Consider the following 16,324-nt stretch of genomic DNA (forward strand, 5'->3'; position numbering starts at 1 on the left):
CATATGGTATCAAAGCATTTTCTCCATTAAGAAAGAGAAGATTGCAAATGCCATCTGTGATTTAGCATATCCACCATCAGAAGATGAGGTGAAAGCCATCTATAGCTCAAAATTTGCTTGTAATTGGAAAAAGGAGTGGTAGGATACCACTTCCAATCAAGCCACCAAGGGTGAACAAACTAAATCCCCACTTTATGAACTAAGTGAACAGGGATGGAGGAAAGCAAAAGGTAAAAGTTTGCTTGTCTGAATGGATAAGGTGGTACTGTATTTGCATATCTTCCCAGGTCCTAAAACTCATGGTGACCCTTGAAAAGAGGTCCTTAGGAGTTTTGATGCCACGTTTAAAAAAATAAAGAGCATTGGCCCCTTGAGTCTTGGCAAGGGGAGTACCTTGAATGAAAAATGGGGGAGACCACCAAATATTTTGTTGATTCAAGGAGAGGCCATTGCAGAATTCATCTCCAGCCCATCGAAGCTAGGGCTTAATAACCTCCTAGGCTTTCCAAATGCTCTTGGTGACGAATGAGCCCCGAATGACCATGGGCTCATGCATGATGAGAAGGGTTTGGAAACCAGTTCCCTTCCAAGCAAGCCTATTGACAGGAAAGACAGAAGAATTGTAGTGTCGAACCAAAATCTTCCAAGCTTCATTTCCTGAAATAGCCCTAATAATCCATTTTGCACAAAGAGCAAGGCCTTGTTTCTGAGTGGAAAGTAGGCCAAGACCACCAAACTCTTTTGGGAGACAACAAAAATCCCAAGCTACTTTGTGAAAGCCATGCTGGTCAGAACTGAAGGCTCAGAGAAAATCCCCGAGCAATCTTTCCAACTTCATGTAAGAAGCTTTGGATGGAGCCCGACAGGAGGAGTAATACACATGAGTGGCCACCAGAATCTTGGAGCAAATCTGGAATTTACCAACGAGGGAGAGCGGCTTTATGATCCAGTAGTCGAGCTTTTTTCTAATCTTGGCTAGCACAGCATTCCAAAGTACCACAGGCGGTGCCTGGAACGCAAAAGGAATGCCAAGAAAGAAGAAGATTTCTCCATGAGCAACCCATTTCCACTCAAATTGACTGAGCCAAGGTGGAATTGGCAAAAATGATTGATGGAAGTAGAGTATTTTATGACATTGAATGGCAGAACTAGAGGCTTGACCAAAGGTGTCTAGGCAACTTAAAGCATTATTGATGTTTTCTTCATCCTCTAAAAGAGTAAGAAAAGAATCATCAACAAAATGTCCATTAACTAATTGGGAGGATGATTTAGACAAGGAAATGTCGTGAACTAGTTCTGAGGACACAGAATGTGCAAGTAAATAGCCAAAACCTTCCGCAGCAAGGACATAAAGCGCAGGAGCTAGCGGACAACCTTGCCTAATGGAACGAAAAAGCCCAAAAGCCTTAGATTGCGAATTGTTGATGGTAATGCAAGCATTAGCATCACCAAAGAGCATCTCCACGGACTGAAGGAAATTGGGGCCAAAACCTAGAGCCTAGAGCATAGCCAAGATGAAGGGCTATTCAATGCGATCATAGGCTTTAGCAAAATCTATCTTTAAAAAGATAGCCTTTTGATTGGACTTGCGAGCCCATTCCATTCCCTCCCAGACAACAATGATGTTGTCAAGAATATATCTAGACTTGATGAATCCAGTTTGCTCTGGCCGCACAATTAAGGGCAACATGTGCTTGATTTTGAGAGAGAGTGCCTTGGCAATAATCTTATAAGACACATTGAGAAGGGTAATGGGTCTCCAATTGCATATGTCCTCTAGATCACCGGCTTTAGGTATGAAATTGATATTTCCTTTGTTTATAATGGCTCCTAAGCTTTTAGAATGATAGGCTTCAAGATAAACTTTGTGCAGATCAGGACCTATATGCTCCTAGAGGTGTTTGTAGAATTCACAAGGAAACCCATCCCATGCTCCCAGAGGTGTTTGTAGATCAGGACCTATATGCCTCTTTAAGGTCTTCGAGGGAAAGAAGTTACTCACAGAAAGCACATTGCTCAACTGCTAGGCGGTTTGGAGTAATAGAAATACACTTTTTGAGAGCTTCATCCTGAGAAACCACATTTCCCTACGAAGCAAACACGTTCTCATAGTGATGAACAAATGCTTGCAGGATGGCAAGGAGACTAGACAGAATAACATTTCCTTGTTTGATCTTTTTAATCCCAACATTGGTATGACGGGCACGAAGAGCCTGAAAAACTCCTTCGAGGTTTTGTCGCCAACCTCCAACCAGTGGAGATGGGCTTTGATTTGGGCTCCCCGAGTAGCAAAATTAGTAGCAATTTATTTGTCATGGAGAAGCTTGGCAAGCTGAATCTGTAAGTCCACATCAAAGGGATTGAGGGTTAGGGCTTTAGAGGCTTTTTTGAGGGCAAGCCTGTTGGCTTCATATTACCGTTTTCTGAACATAGCCAATTGACACCCATAAATGCATAGGAACCAGACAGTTCTGGTAATGACATCATTCCACCATTGAATCCATCTCTTTTCCTAGCACGAAGCTGACCGAGGTGGTGTAGTTACTCTCCTGTCACCTCGCCTTTAGACCCTTTTTTTAAATAGTGACATACTTATAGAAAAATAGAAAAAATTTAATTAATAAGAAAAAAACAAAACTAGTATATATAGATGTGTGAACTCTACAATATATATGTGAACTCTAAAATCCTATATATATATATATGTGTAATCTACAATCTACCTCACACCTCAAAAAAAAAAAAAAAAAAAAGTGCCGTGAACTCTATAACCCCCCTTAATATGATTAATTAGAATAAACCATGCGTACCATATAACACTACAATTTTTTAAGGATCCACGGCTGTCGCAAAACAATAATTTATTTATTCTTTTTTAATCATCTTTGAGATGTTGGAGAAATTGTTAACATATGAGTAAATATTAAATTGTTTGCCTGGCAATTTTCCAGTGATACGAAATTATGGAGAATACAAAAAAACATTTAACATCACAATTCGAAGACAAAGTAAACAATCTGCAGATAAACCCTCATCCATCAGGATCTCCTAGTTTTTACGAATGTTTCACAATTCACGGCTTCCAAATTCGTAAGCTCCAGCGCGGTCACGTTGTATGCTCTTGGACGGTACCTGCCCGATTGACTGTAAGTCTAGTTTTTTGGTATTTTTGTTGCACTTATTCTTTCTGCAGAAATTTGTGGAAGTATGGCATAATATGACTGGTGAATCATTCGAATTCTTATATAGGTACTGAAAAACCCTTCGCCCCATTATGAATATAGACAATTGAATTATAATAATAGCAAGCATCGAGGATACCTTATAAATGCTCAGATATACCAAAATTATTATGCGTTTGGTCCGAAGCAAGTGCCTTTTTACACGATGCCTCTTATTGGGAATCAAGTCTAGTCTTTACCATTGCAAATTTTGAAACATCATCAATAGTGTCTTTCTTGCTCGAAAATTTACCATGTAATATTTAAGTTGAGGGTCGCTAAAATGTTCCATCGGCTGGTGGAAATATGTGGAAATTCTAGTCAAAAATAGTCGCAGAAGATGTTCTTGAAGAGGCCTCGGCCCCAACATCTTATGCAGATATTAGACACTCTCCTGAGTTGCTGCCCAAGTCTGAGATTATTTCATTATTATTTTTATATCTTAAGAAAAAATGTTATATAATTGTTCCCTTTGCTCTTAGGGTTTTTGTTGACATTTTGTAAATTAAGGACTCTTTCAATCTTAATAACTTCTGAATTATTTATTCATATATGTATAAGTTGGACTGAAAAGATAAATAATACACAACATGATAACGTCCCTATGTGGTAGCTTTGTTTTGAATTAACCACGAGATACACCCCCCGAAGAAGAAGCTGCATCCCAGCAAATCAGATCTTACTGCTGTGTGTTCATTTGCTTTAGTCTGCAGCCATGGCTTTATGCTCACAACGACCCTAATAGATAATCATAAACTCATAAATTTTCATGGCATTGACTCGTTTGTAATATAAGGTCAGAATAGCCCCTCTTTCCTGATTGTGAATGTTCAACTTAGAACTCATTCCATCAGTTCTGTAACTCTTAACTGCTTCTTCAATCCAGTTTACAGAACCAACTTTTCAGCCTAAGCAATACACTTGATTACCATTAGCTACCTTAACTTTATAGAGAGGAACAAGCGTTCTTCCAGTAGACTTTTGTACAGCAACTTTCGCCACAGAGTTGAAAACACCACCATCTGATTGGACTTACAGTGTGTTCACTTACATACCAAGGCAGTGTGGAACTGCAGATGGCTTCATTGGTGTTTTACAGACGGGGACAAAACCTATGTTAGGCATTTTTGTTGGCTGGTTTGAAAGCATAGGATCAAGCACAGGCTGAAGGAGCCTGAGCAAAGATTACTGATGCATGCATAGGGACTTGGCTAGGAGTTTATCTCTCTTAGGAGATTCAAATAATGATTCAATTGATCGCACAGTTACCTATAATGTGTTTCCTTAATTGTTTAAGTGTATATTGAGTTGTTCAATGATGATATTTGGTGTGACATTTTATTATGTTATATTTTTCAGCAAAACAAACCTTTCCCCTGCTGCTAAGAGTTTGGTTCCATTCGTTCTTTATCCCATTTTCTGAAATTTGATGCTAATCTGTAGCAATCTTCAGAGTCCGTTGTTTTGTCCTTAACAATGGTGTTTTTTGAAGAATGCAATTTTAACTCATTGAAATGAAATATGCATTTTATTTTGCAGGATGCATCTGGAACATTGTATGCTGGGGTCATTGCAACTATTGTTGATGATATAGGATGTGTTGCTGCTCTAGCTGATAATCAGCCTCAAAAAGTTTCTGTTGATATGAATATTTCTTACGTCTCGACTGCGAAGGTTAATGTAAGAAGATTATCTTTTTATATGCCGCTATATGAACTTCTATAAAAGAAGGTGAATTTAAATATGACGTCTTATTTGTATGGTCTATTTGCTACTTACATGGATATGAATATCTTGTAGATTTCTGCTGCAAAAAGATCCTCTTGTTAAAAAATATTTTGCATATTTCTGCTGCAAATGATCCTTTTGGTGGAAATTTTATTGTAGATTTCTAACAAAATACTAATAGCAGGATGCGTCATCCCAAACGATCGATTACAATATATTATAGATTTCTGCTGCAAAAGATCCTTTTGTTGGAACATATTTGCAGATTTCTTCTGCAAATGGTCCTTTTTCGTAGAAAATATATTGTAGGTTTCTACCAAAAAGCTAGTAGCACTTTGGCTGATCCTGAAAAATGGATATGAATATTTTACAGATTTTTGCTGCAAAAGATCCCTTTGTTAGAAAATATTTTACAGATTTTTGCTGCAAAAGATCCCTTTGTTAGAAAATATTTTTCAGATTTCTGCTGCAAATGATCCTTTTAGGGGAAAACATTTGGCAGATTTTTACCAAAAACGCTAGGATGGCATGAGAAAGAGGTAGCTTGAGGCTATTCGAGAACCCTATAATTTCTCATTTAATTTTATCAGTTTGCAGCTATACAAATAACTTTTATTGAACAGATAAAAATTAAATGGTCTTTGTAAACATATAAACTTTAAATTAAGAGGAAACAACAACAGTTTTTGGCAAAGGGAATACGAGTGGAATAGGCATATGTAAATTCTTGAAATTTCAAATTCTCTGTTTGGGTGCACCAAATCGGAATTGGGAATGGGAATACATATTCCAATTTTGGCCAAAAAACAAGCAATTGCTATTCCACCTAAATAGGTGGAATTAAAATATGCATTCCTATTCCAATTTTACTTTTTCAGAAAACATAATATTTTTGAGTCTGCGCAAGTTTTCATGCGTTGTTTTGGTCTTTGTCATTTTCTTTTGCATCAAGCCAAGGAATTTTCCGTGGGCTTTTTCTCTGAGCCATGCCGACCCTTTTCTGCAGCTCGTCATAGTGATATTCATCCATAATCGGCCTGCATTTCCATGATGATGTGAGACTCGATCCTGCAACCGCATCCTGCCAAATAAAAATCACAGATTTCCAAAATATGCTTTAAAACACCTATGAATTCACTAAGAGGACAAAGTATTTCTTTGCACGGCCAAAATTCATCCTTGTATTTCTTCGTGAGAGCCCCACAGTCGTAGAAATTGATGCCAGTCGGGAGTGCTGTCGAATTTCTTGGTTAAAAAATTTCAATTTTGTCTAACCAAATAGAGAATAGGAATATGTATTCTCATTTTCTAGAATAAGAAATCTAGAATACGTATTCCTATTCACATATTCTTATTCCAACAACCAAACAGTCCCTTGCTGTAGGACTCATGGACAGTTGAAAAGGAATGGAACAGAGATACAGGCTGTAATATCTCCTCTTTGGACCTTAACCCTGTCTACACAGGATGTATACCAGTTTGCTAATTATAATAACATCTACGGTTTGCATGGATATTAAGTTCAAACATATGAATCAGTGGGACATTACATATGCAGCTAAGGATAATAGTGGAGCTCTTATGACCTTGAGGGAGTACATGCAATACTTTGGAGAAAATGATTTATACCTAGCAGGACCTCCATACAAGGAGAGAATGCAATTTTCAGTCAAGAAAGGATTAATGAATGCTAAGTTATAAGCAATAATTTTTTTAATAGTATTGAGGGTTAGACAGAAAAGGTATTTTAGAGAGACCAAGCAAGGGGAGGTATCATCATTGGCAAAATATTTTATTATTGATCTCTACCCCTTGGGCATGGAACTATGGTTCACTTAAGGACAAAATCTCTATAGGTCTGGAATTGGTCAAACACCCTATGCTTTCTTCCAGTGAATTTGTGCACAAGAGACTTGATTCAAACTAGGGCAATCTCATGCAAAAATTGTTGAACTTCAAAGTGATAGGCGAGTTGGAACTATAGTCTCATAATTTACCATTGTGTTGTAGGCTCTTGCCTAAAGTGGTGCTTGAATTTGTTTTGCAATTGCTAGGAAAATATTGAGACACCAGTTTTGGTGTGTTATAGTTATTTGGAGTTCCATGCTAAATGAACTGTTAATTGAAAGGAAGTCAAGTGTGGAATAATGCTTCCAAATGCTAAACCTAACAGGAGAGATGATGCAACAGTTTCTTACAAACCTTTAAGCTATTGCAAATTAGATAGATGTATAAAAATTCAGATTAAAGAAAAAAACTTACAACACTAGATATATATGTGGGAAAATCCTTTCAGGAAAAAAATCCACACTACAAAAGCCAGACTTAATTTTATTATCAGCAACAACAGCTACAATACAATGCTTTGAGCCAATGCTCATCAAGAGTAAATAAAGCAGCAGGGAAATCTAGAAAATATCAGCCACATAAACGCTCCTTAGAAGATATCCAACCTAACATCATCCAATGCACTAAGTAGCTACACATTTATAGAGCTCAACACAAGTGGAAAGAGCCCATGGTCTCCAAAACCATCTCTAATAGCAAAGAGGTTTGTGGTGTCAACATGGCTAAAGCAATGACGTATTGCATATAGAAACTTCCAATGCAACAAAGCATAACTCAATTATAACAATCACCATTCCATATGCAACACCTACCTCACACCACTTGCCAATAGTGAACTCCACCATAAATATAAATTACCAAACATTAACTCTCCATGACTCTTCCACCAGACTAGTAACTGCCATATTAATTGCATAGATTCAACATAGCACCTATGACACTAGATCCTTAACATTAAGACTTCTTAAGCGGGTGAAAATAAATAAATATATAAAATTAGCATGTTTAGACTAAGGTTGAGACACCTTAATCCTAACATTAATGAAGTCTATTTTCTGTTGTATCTGAATAGTCCGATTATTGCATCACAGTCCTTAATTATCAAGAAGGTATATATACTTGAATTCATTGTTTCAGCTATGACAATTTCCAAGACCTTTGTTTCTGCTGTTCACTAAGTTCAAAGCATTATACGTGCATCATCCTGAATTTCTGAGTCGTAAACAAAAGTGCAGTGATTAAATTTTAGATAGCCAGTCATATGATACGATTGCAAACTGTTTGTCACAATGTCCTCGTGATTGTATGAAAGCCAAGATGAGTTTTATGAAGGGGAAAATATTATGAAAGCATTAAACAAATCATATAGATGATAATATTCAGAATCATTTCAAACATCTCTAATTTGAAAGACAGGGCAGAATTAGCAGGGGTTCTTACTATCTACTCCAACCTGTTTGGTTTTGTTTTATTTCAGTAACATTTAAGTTTTTAACTAGTAGACTGTGTTTGAGTTGCAGTGCACTGGCCATACTTCACTTCATTTTTCACCATCAATGTGAGGACAACTCCTAGAGGCTAGAACAAGGGAGTACGTTCTGTTGGTCTAGTGCCTTCGTATTCATGCCACACAGCTCTGATCATGTTGACCCTGTTCTGCACAGGCTACAGCTATATAGTAGTGTTTCTAGAATACAACAAAACATTGAAAGTGAATAGACTGTTACAAATGGGTCTGTGTCTTGTATCTGACAAGATATTTGTTGTCTTCCACACTTGTATATTAATGTGCTATGATTATTCTGCAGAGGTTGATAAAAATAGATTGAAGTAGATTTTAGGTAAACATCTTGGAACTTATCTGACCTCTTGAATCTTGTATAAAACTTCTACATGATGCATTCTTGCAATATTCAGGTCTAACTCAGTCACATCTTCTCTTGTGCCTCTTATCTTTTAAGCACTCTGAATAAAATATTGAACTCAATCATTTCCATTATTTGGCTTTGTACATAATTCATAATCTTTTAAACTAGTTTTGTCTGTTAATACTCTGGGAATCCATGGGCTCTGGATCATAAGCTTGGGTAGAGTGTTGGTCTTTCCTTTCAATTCGTTTGCCCATCATCTCTTGGAGCACTTTTCTGATGCCTTCTAAAAAGTTAAAATCAACTCTTACCTAATTGCAGATCAAATCCACTACTGTGGTACATATGGTGGGGATATTTTCATCTGTGTTGTGTGGAATTTCCTCACATCTTCTCTTCGATCTCTTGCCAATTTGGATTTTCTTTTTAAGTTGCAGGTCTTGGATTGTTACATTTCTGTTGTAAGATTGTATTTGAGAAAATTTTCAGAGAAATATGTTGATATTACCTGGCTTGCTAAGCTTTACTCCCCTACAGCTGCAAGCTGAATGATATATTGCCCTTGCTCAATTTTCCTGTTCTTCCTCCGTTGCAATCTCAGTTGTCTCACTCGACAGTGACAAGCAGAAGGGATGGATATTTATATGGTCAGATCCCATCATCTTCAATCTTTCAGTCATCTATCTTTGACACAATCTGCCATGATTCAGTACATGTTTGAAAGGTGCATATTGAGTTTAACTTTGGTCCTTCGCCAATAAATGTACTTAATTATTATCACTCTCTTGATCAATGAGGCTCTGTTCATACAAAGTTGAGACAAATCCCAGTAAAAGGTATTTGCTTCTTGTTATGCCTTTATATATTAGTATTATATACAAAAAGTCATGTAATTTGATCCTAATTATAATAGCTTCGTTGCATGTCTGCAAATAATTCTTAGCCTTTTTCCATGTTTTTGAAATCAGATTTTTAAACAATACAGCAACAGAAGCAAGGATGGGACTTTCTGTACCAAATTATCTCTTGCATCTATACAGCCCAGATCACCCTCATCATGCCATTCAAAATTATTCAGGACTTATCTTCCTCTGTACTGGTTTTTTAAATATGCCTGTGTATTGCTTGCCTTTATCTATGCCACCTTACTAGAGTGGATTATGCATCAATAAAGGTAACAAAGTCAAATGTATTTCTCCTCTATATCTCTCTTTGTTGTCACATTACAACTCACTTTGATTTTTATATTCTCAATTTGATATCAGAAACTAAATGTTTTGTATGAGTGAAGAAAGTTTCAATCTTTGACATGCTAACTTAAGTAATTTAGGACTAATTTTAATGGTATCTTTTCCTATTTAGGAAAAGTTCAGTTGTTTCCTGTTGTAAATTTATAATGAATCTCTGTAATAACTATTGCCCAGAGATTTAGGAAGATAAAATCCGAAGACCCTATTCTAGGCCAAGGAACGAACTCTGCTTCTTGATTGACAACTTTGCCAATTCCCTTTAAATGTTAAGGACAGATTAGCATCTTCGTATTGTCTCTGTTGTATGTAACGCGCGTAGATAAATTACCCCTTTGATTTTTTCCAGATTTATCTGCATTTTGATAACATTTTCTACTCAGGTTAATGTAAGATGAATTTACTTTTGTTTATTTTGGATTAGCTTGCAACATGAGCTTTGAGAATTTGACATGCTGCCTGGGCTTCAGGATGAAATTGAGGTTGATGCAAAAATATTGGGACACAAAGGGGGGTTTTCTATGACATATGTGAACTTGAGAAACAAAGCAACAGGTGAAGTCATAGCTGAAGGTCGGCATGCATTATACGGTCATCAGACAAGCAAACTTTGATGCAAGCTTGTCACAAATTTGTAACTTCCTTGGTGCCGAGTACTTTGGTATTCATTTAGTTTGTAAATCTTTATTTTTATTAATTGTAATTCCAAAGTACAAAGTAAAACTAGCTCCAATAAACTTCTTAGCAAGCTATTTTCATTTACTTTAAGAGTATTATCTGTTTTAGTGCATCAGGGTTGATCAGGCATTGGGCTTTGATTGGTTATTCATTTTCAAGTTTGGATTGAACTCTAAATGACAAATATTCAGTTATACATGTTGATAGAATTAGACCTTAAATCTGAAGCGTATATTATTGTTCCCCTTTCTTTTCCTTTTTTTAAATTAAAGGAGAATCCAAAATCCATCAAACTCAAAAAAAACTCAAAGAAAGTAAGCCTATGGTTGCCAGGAAATGGGAATGGGTACTAATGCCTTTTTCAAAAAAAAGTTGGAGATAAGTGTTTGGAAATGGGAAAAAATAACAAATATTAATGTGTATAATCTGAATCGAGAAAAGTTATCATGCAATGGATATCTAATTATATAGAATGTTAATTACTAAAATCCTTGGAAATTAAAAAGTAAACTTAACATTTTAATTATTGACATAGATGGCTACAAAAGTAGAGATTTTTTACACTGATATTTATATATAACCGTTACGATAAAACAGAATTAAATAGTAAACCATAAGCACCTAGAGATGACAGACAAGAAGATTGAGTACGAAATGCCATAATTAAAGACATGAGATGTAATTGCTTGGAAAAGATAATATCTTCAATCAATTGATAAATATTATATTCATGTACACACTTCAAGTCCTATTGTTGCCTCTCATTGTACTATTACCTCTGTAGAATTTGATAAGTAAAACTTATTCTACAACAATACTTGCAATTTGTTGTTCAGTAGATAAAGGCTAGTAGTGTAGTTTTTAAGTTTTTAAGTTTTTGTTAACTGTAGTGTAGCATTTTAAGTTAGCTCAATGTGATTTAGCATTTTAAGTTAGCTCAATGTGATTAAAATGATATATCTTAGAAACCTCAATAGGAAGTTTCCTGGTTTTCAAGGGATGTTTCTAGGAGATGTGTATAGATTGTAAAAAAATTTATCCGAAGTAATGTCTACAGACATTGGAATACGGGTCTTTGAGATGGTGGCATTTGGCACATTTGAAATATTGGAGATGCAACTCTTGGTAACTATGGTCAAAAAGCCTACAATATATGTCAAAAAGGCACATACCTAAAACACCACTGACATTTAGGAGTGGATAAAATGACACTACCATAGTGCCAAATCTTTGTCTGTAGTCAGTTTATTACATTTAAATATACGGCCAAATTGTAATGCCCCGCCATGAGATCCAAAGAATTAAGTTAAAGTTTCACTAAGTTTGGTAGCATTTTTTTTTAAAACATGAAAGTAAAACCATTTACAACTTATACACAGTAACGGAAGCAATAGCAACAATTCAAATGAAAGTAAACATGACATACATAACAGGTTACATTCTTTAAGGATCCTTTAATGTTGAATCACATCTAATTCAACTAGTATTAATGATTCCATCTAAAACTACATCCACATGATATAATATTGAAAAGTCCAATGTTCTTAAATTACATTTCCAATTGCTCAATCATCCATTGCACATGTCACAGGGTATGAAAGGCTTAAAAGAATATATAAAAATGTGAAAATAAAGTACATCATCATATTAACTCTAATCCATAATGCAATAACATAAATGAAACCACATATCATACATGATATATCATCATAACCATAAATCATCAAACATAATTAACTAAGTGCACGGTTCCTCTCAACCGTAAATAGCATCATTAGACCATCATGGATCATAGCCATCCCTCTGTGTGTAACATTCCAAATCATCGAAGAGATCATCGGTATTAACATAGTAGGAATGTCGCACTTAAATTATACTAGATCATATGCAGAAAGTAATCTAATATGCAAAGTAAAGCATAAGATAATATCATCTAACATATGCAAATCATCAATGTGAGGATACATGTCCACCATCATAATCCATGAAGATAGATGCCAACAAAGAATACATCAGCCACGGTGTCTCAGATGGATCTCAAATGATAAGAGTGATAAGCACTACCACCCGACCGCGTGGAACTTAAATGGTCTATTCCCACTGCGTTGAGGAGATAATCTCAAGTCTCAAATAGGTTATCAAAATCACATATCAAAAATACTCTCTAAGTCCATGAATCTTAAAAGTATGCTACCTCAAGGTTCCAATCACAAACCGACATCTAATCCCAGAGGCACACAATGACATGTAGGAAACTTACTCTGTAAGCGGGCAAGTGTCATCGCATATATCATGTAGAAGTTATCCTGGCAGTTAGCTTAGGACTCCATGGGTCCCTACCGATCCTTATGCGGCCACTAGTATTCTCTCATACTGACAAGGCATACTATGGAATGCAAGGTCGCAACCACGCATTCTCTCTACTCCCATCCTAGTTTGTACTAGCACTCGAGGCATGGGCGAGAACAAAACAATTATCTTTTTAGGTTCATTTGATCTCCATTTAGTGTAAATGTTTTCACTTATTAAAACAACTTACAATGAGTTACCCTGGCAGCCACTTAGGGCCTCGGCCCCCATTGCAAGCCACTTCTTGACACTACAAGTAGATAACCTACCCTACGCTCATGGAATCATAAATCACCAAAATCACCACAGTCCTATACAAGCGACTGGAAGGAAATACCAAAAGATAATCCATAAAAAGAGCATCAAATCTCCATGAGAAAAGAAAAAGCATTCATAAATAATCATGACCACAATAGTTCTCTATTGGCAACTGAAGATATCACTGATAATCAAAAGTATCCATTGGTTCTCAATAACCAAAATATATCTCAAAATCATACTGATCGAAAACTCCAATATGGTTGAGTCAAACATGTCACAACATGACATCATCAAAAAAAAATCAACATTTTAGTCCCCTCATGGTGACTGGAAAGTAATCCAAGGATAACTGATCGATGACTCAAAAATGATTAGGTCAAGTGTCTCAAATACATATAACTCAACTTCACTCAAGAAGATTGATGAGCAATAACAATCAGTAAATACAAACATCTCATAGAGCATACCATCACATAACCATGGTTGGGTTTATAAAGATCGAATTCAAGACACCATCATGACATCACAATCATAACCCTCAAGCTTTTGGTAACAACCTAAGACTAGTCAACAATCTAGTCAACTCAAACCCAAAACAAGAAGCATAGAGAAGACACAATGCAACACATGTTTTTGGTTTGCTAAAATTTCATTACTGAATTAAGTGTAGAGGTTTTCTGTTTTCTGTTTGCAAGTATACTTCAAGTGTATATGATTGATCATTTGACCTACAAGTCAACTCGTTTATTCCCTCGATAACATTATCCTTCCATTATTTAAAATTACATTCTAAGAATAACTTAAGGGTAAATATTTACTCATTACACTAATCTTCTTTGACCCTTAATTAAATTATTCTCTTCATTAGCTAAGATCCATGTTACTAACTAAATAACTCTTCTTTAATGTTACTTCAACTTTTTAGCATAAACAAAGGATCATTATTCGTTTAAATATAAGAAAGTTAGTTATCAATCTTTGAATAAGAAGATTATAACTTTATATAAATGATCAATTAAATCAATCAATTAACATAGGTACATAATCCGTGACTTTTATCATTCCAGTAATACTTAATTAAATATTACTAAAACTTAAGTCTTTTGATTAAATCATCACTAACAACCATTAAAATATCTAAAGTCATTATTGAAGTCATTAGATTAAGACTTTATCAACTTCGATGTAATTACTTTACATCATCGTTAAAAGAATCAATATCAACTAAAACTCTATTACATAACTTAATTATTAATTAAATTTAATCAACTCTAATTAATTAATTTAATTAATAATTACATATCCATCTCAACGACCCAATTAATAACTAGCCATAATTTGCAAGTTAAAGGCCAACCATAATCCAATTCTCTAATATTAATAATGACCTGTTAATATTTAATAACAAGTTATATTGGGAATCTTATTAATAGATCTATAATGACCACATTCGTCATTCTTTCAAAGAATACTAACGTTTCTTTAACAAACCTGTATTATTGATAATCATTTAGACCATTATACTATTATTTATTAATAATTTCTTAGACCCAACAAACATTAATAAATAATAAACTCATCAAAACTATAGATAATCGATCTTAAAGAAACATTACAAAACTTCATTGGTTAATATTTAACTAACTTTTAGCACAATTAAGGTGTATCAATAATCTATTTAATAATACAAAACGTATTATTAATAACATAATAACTCAAATCGTAGCAATGTTATAACAATGACTCCTTGTCAATTAAATCTTAATCCAATATCATTAAAGTCTCTTAATTTAAATCAACATAATATAAATTATCATCTCTTAATTATTTAATACATATATTAAATACTATTTAATACATATATTAAATACTATTTAATATACATTAAATAATTAATATTAAAAGTCAACCATTAGACTCAATTTTCTAATTGTTCTAATAATATTTTGTTTATATAAACGTTATTTGCAAACGTCCCCCATTAAATTTAAATAGTAAATTTTGACATAAGAATTTACCAATTAATTTCATAAACATCTTTTCTTCATAATCCAAATCAATTAATTAAATCTATATAGTTAGACTGTAATATTACAAAATAATTCATTATTATAAAAGATGGTCCTTTAATTCAAATCATTTATCAAATTATGATAATTATTAATTACTAATAACATATATACATACTTATATATATATATATATATATATATATATATATATATATATATATATATATATATATATATATATATATATAATTATTAATATTAATGATAAATATTTTTAAATTTTTTAAGAAATTCAAAATGGAGAAATTTGATTTCATTCCCATCAAATCGCATACACATAGCACACACACACACACACACACACACACACACACACACATGAAGCACCATCGTCGGCACGCGGTACCCTGTAGTCGCAGGGCTTGCGGCGATAGCGGTACTGCGTACCCTCTATCATTGCAGTACCTGTGACAGCAGGTACCTGCGGCGTCAGCGAGTACGAGGGTGTAAGTTCCGTCCCTCCCCAAAACTTATGCAATATGAAATAATTTTTTTTTATTATAACGTTTTAAAAACGTTTGTCATCACTGCAATTCGAATTTTTTCAAATGTATATTTTCACAGCGATTTTAACATGCGGATATATATATATATATATATATATATATATATATATATATGCAGATCTGAATAAACATGTCTTTATCTACACAATTTTAAAGGCTTTCAATTTTAAGAAATTTCATAAAATATTTGTTCTCCAAAATTACTAAATAAATTCTCTAATGGATTTGGCTATCAATTAAAAAACCCTTTTTAAATCTATTTCTCAATTCAATTCTAATTCGTACCTAAACCCAATTTAGAACTAATTTCTTCTTAATTGGAACTAGGGTTTTCTATTGTTTTCTTCTCAACCAAATAAAAATTCTCATACATATCTAGATTCCAATTTCAAGATTAAAGATTCATTCATGGAGTATATTCAGACACATATAATAGATACGATGAAGACAAGAAGAGAAAGAGTGCAAATGGAATATGCGAAAATCACGAGTGCACCTAGACACTAATGCTAATTTGCCATCCCTCAGAAGTCCATAGAGAATCCC

The 16,324-nt window shown here is 34.3% G+C and overlaps 1 protein-coding gene across 1 annotated transcript; it reads left to right on the forward strand.

The window, feature by feature from the left end:
• The first annotated feature begins 2,820 nt into the window (after positions 1–2,820).
• On the forward strand, positions 2,821–10,702 carry LOC149544457 (uncharacterized). The gene is made up of 3 exons (XM_089798860.1): positions 2,821–3,146; positions 4,761–4,901; positions 10,383–10,702. Exons 1-3 carry the CDS (start codon positions 2,964–2,966, stop codon positions 10,524–10,526), a joined length of 468 nt encoding a protein of 155 aa, XP_089654986.1. The 5' UTR covers positions 2,821–2,963; the 3' UTR covers positions 10,527–10,702.
• Positions 10,703–16,324: the final 5,622 nt, after the last annotated feature.

The sequence above is a fragment of the Cupressus sempervirens genome, chromosome 8, assembly GCF_028749045.1.
Source record: "Cupressus sempervirens isolate cs-2001-9-10 chromosome 8, ASM2874904v1, whole genome shotgun sequence".
Taxonomy (NCBI): domain Eukaryota; kingdom Viridiplantae; phylum Streptophyta; class Pinopsida; order Cupressales; family Cupressaceae; genus Cupressus; species Cupressus sempervirens.

Coding starts and splice junctions, on each gene's coding strand:
- LOC149544457 (XM_089798860.1), top strand. CDS start 2,964: ATGGAGAATACAAAAAAACATTTAACATCACAATTCGAAGACAAAGTA. Junction 3,147..4,760: donor CGGTACCTGCCCGATTGACT/GTAAGTCTAGTT, acceptor TTTATTTTGCAG/GATGCATCTGGAACATTGTA. Junction 4,902..10,382: donor TCTCGACTGCGAAGGTTAAT/GTAAGAAGATTA, acceptor CCTGGGCTTCAG/GATGAAATTGAGGTTGATGC.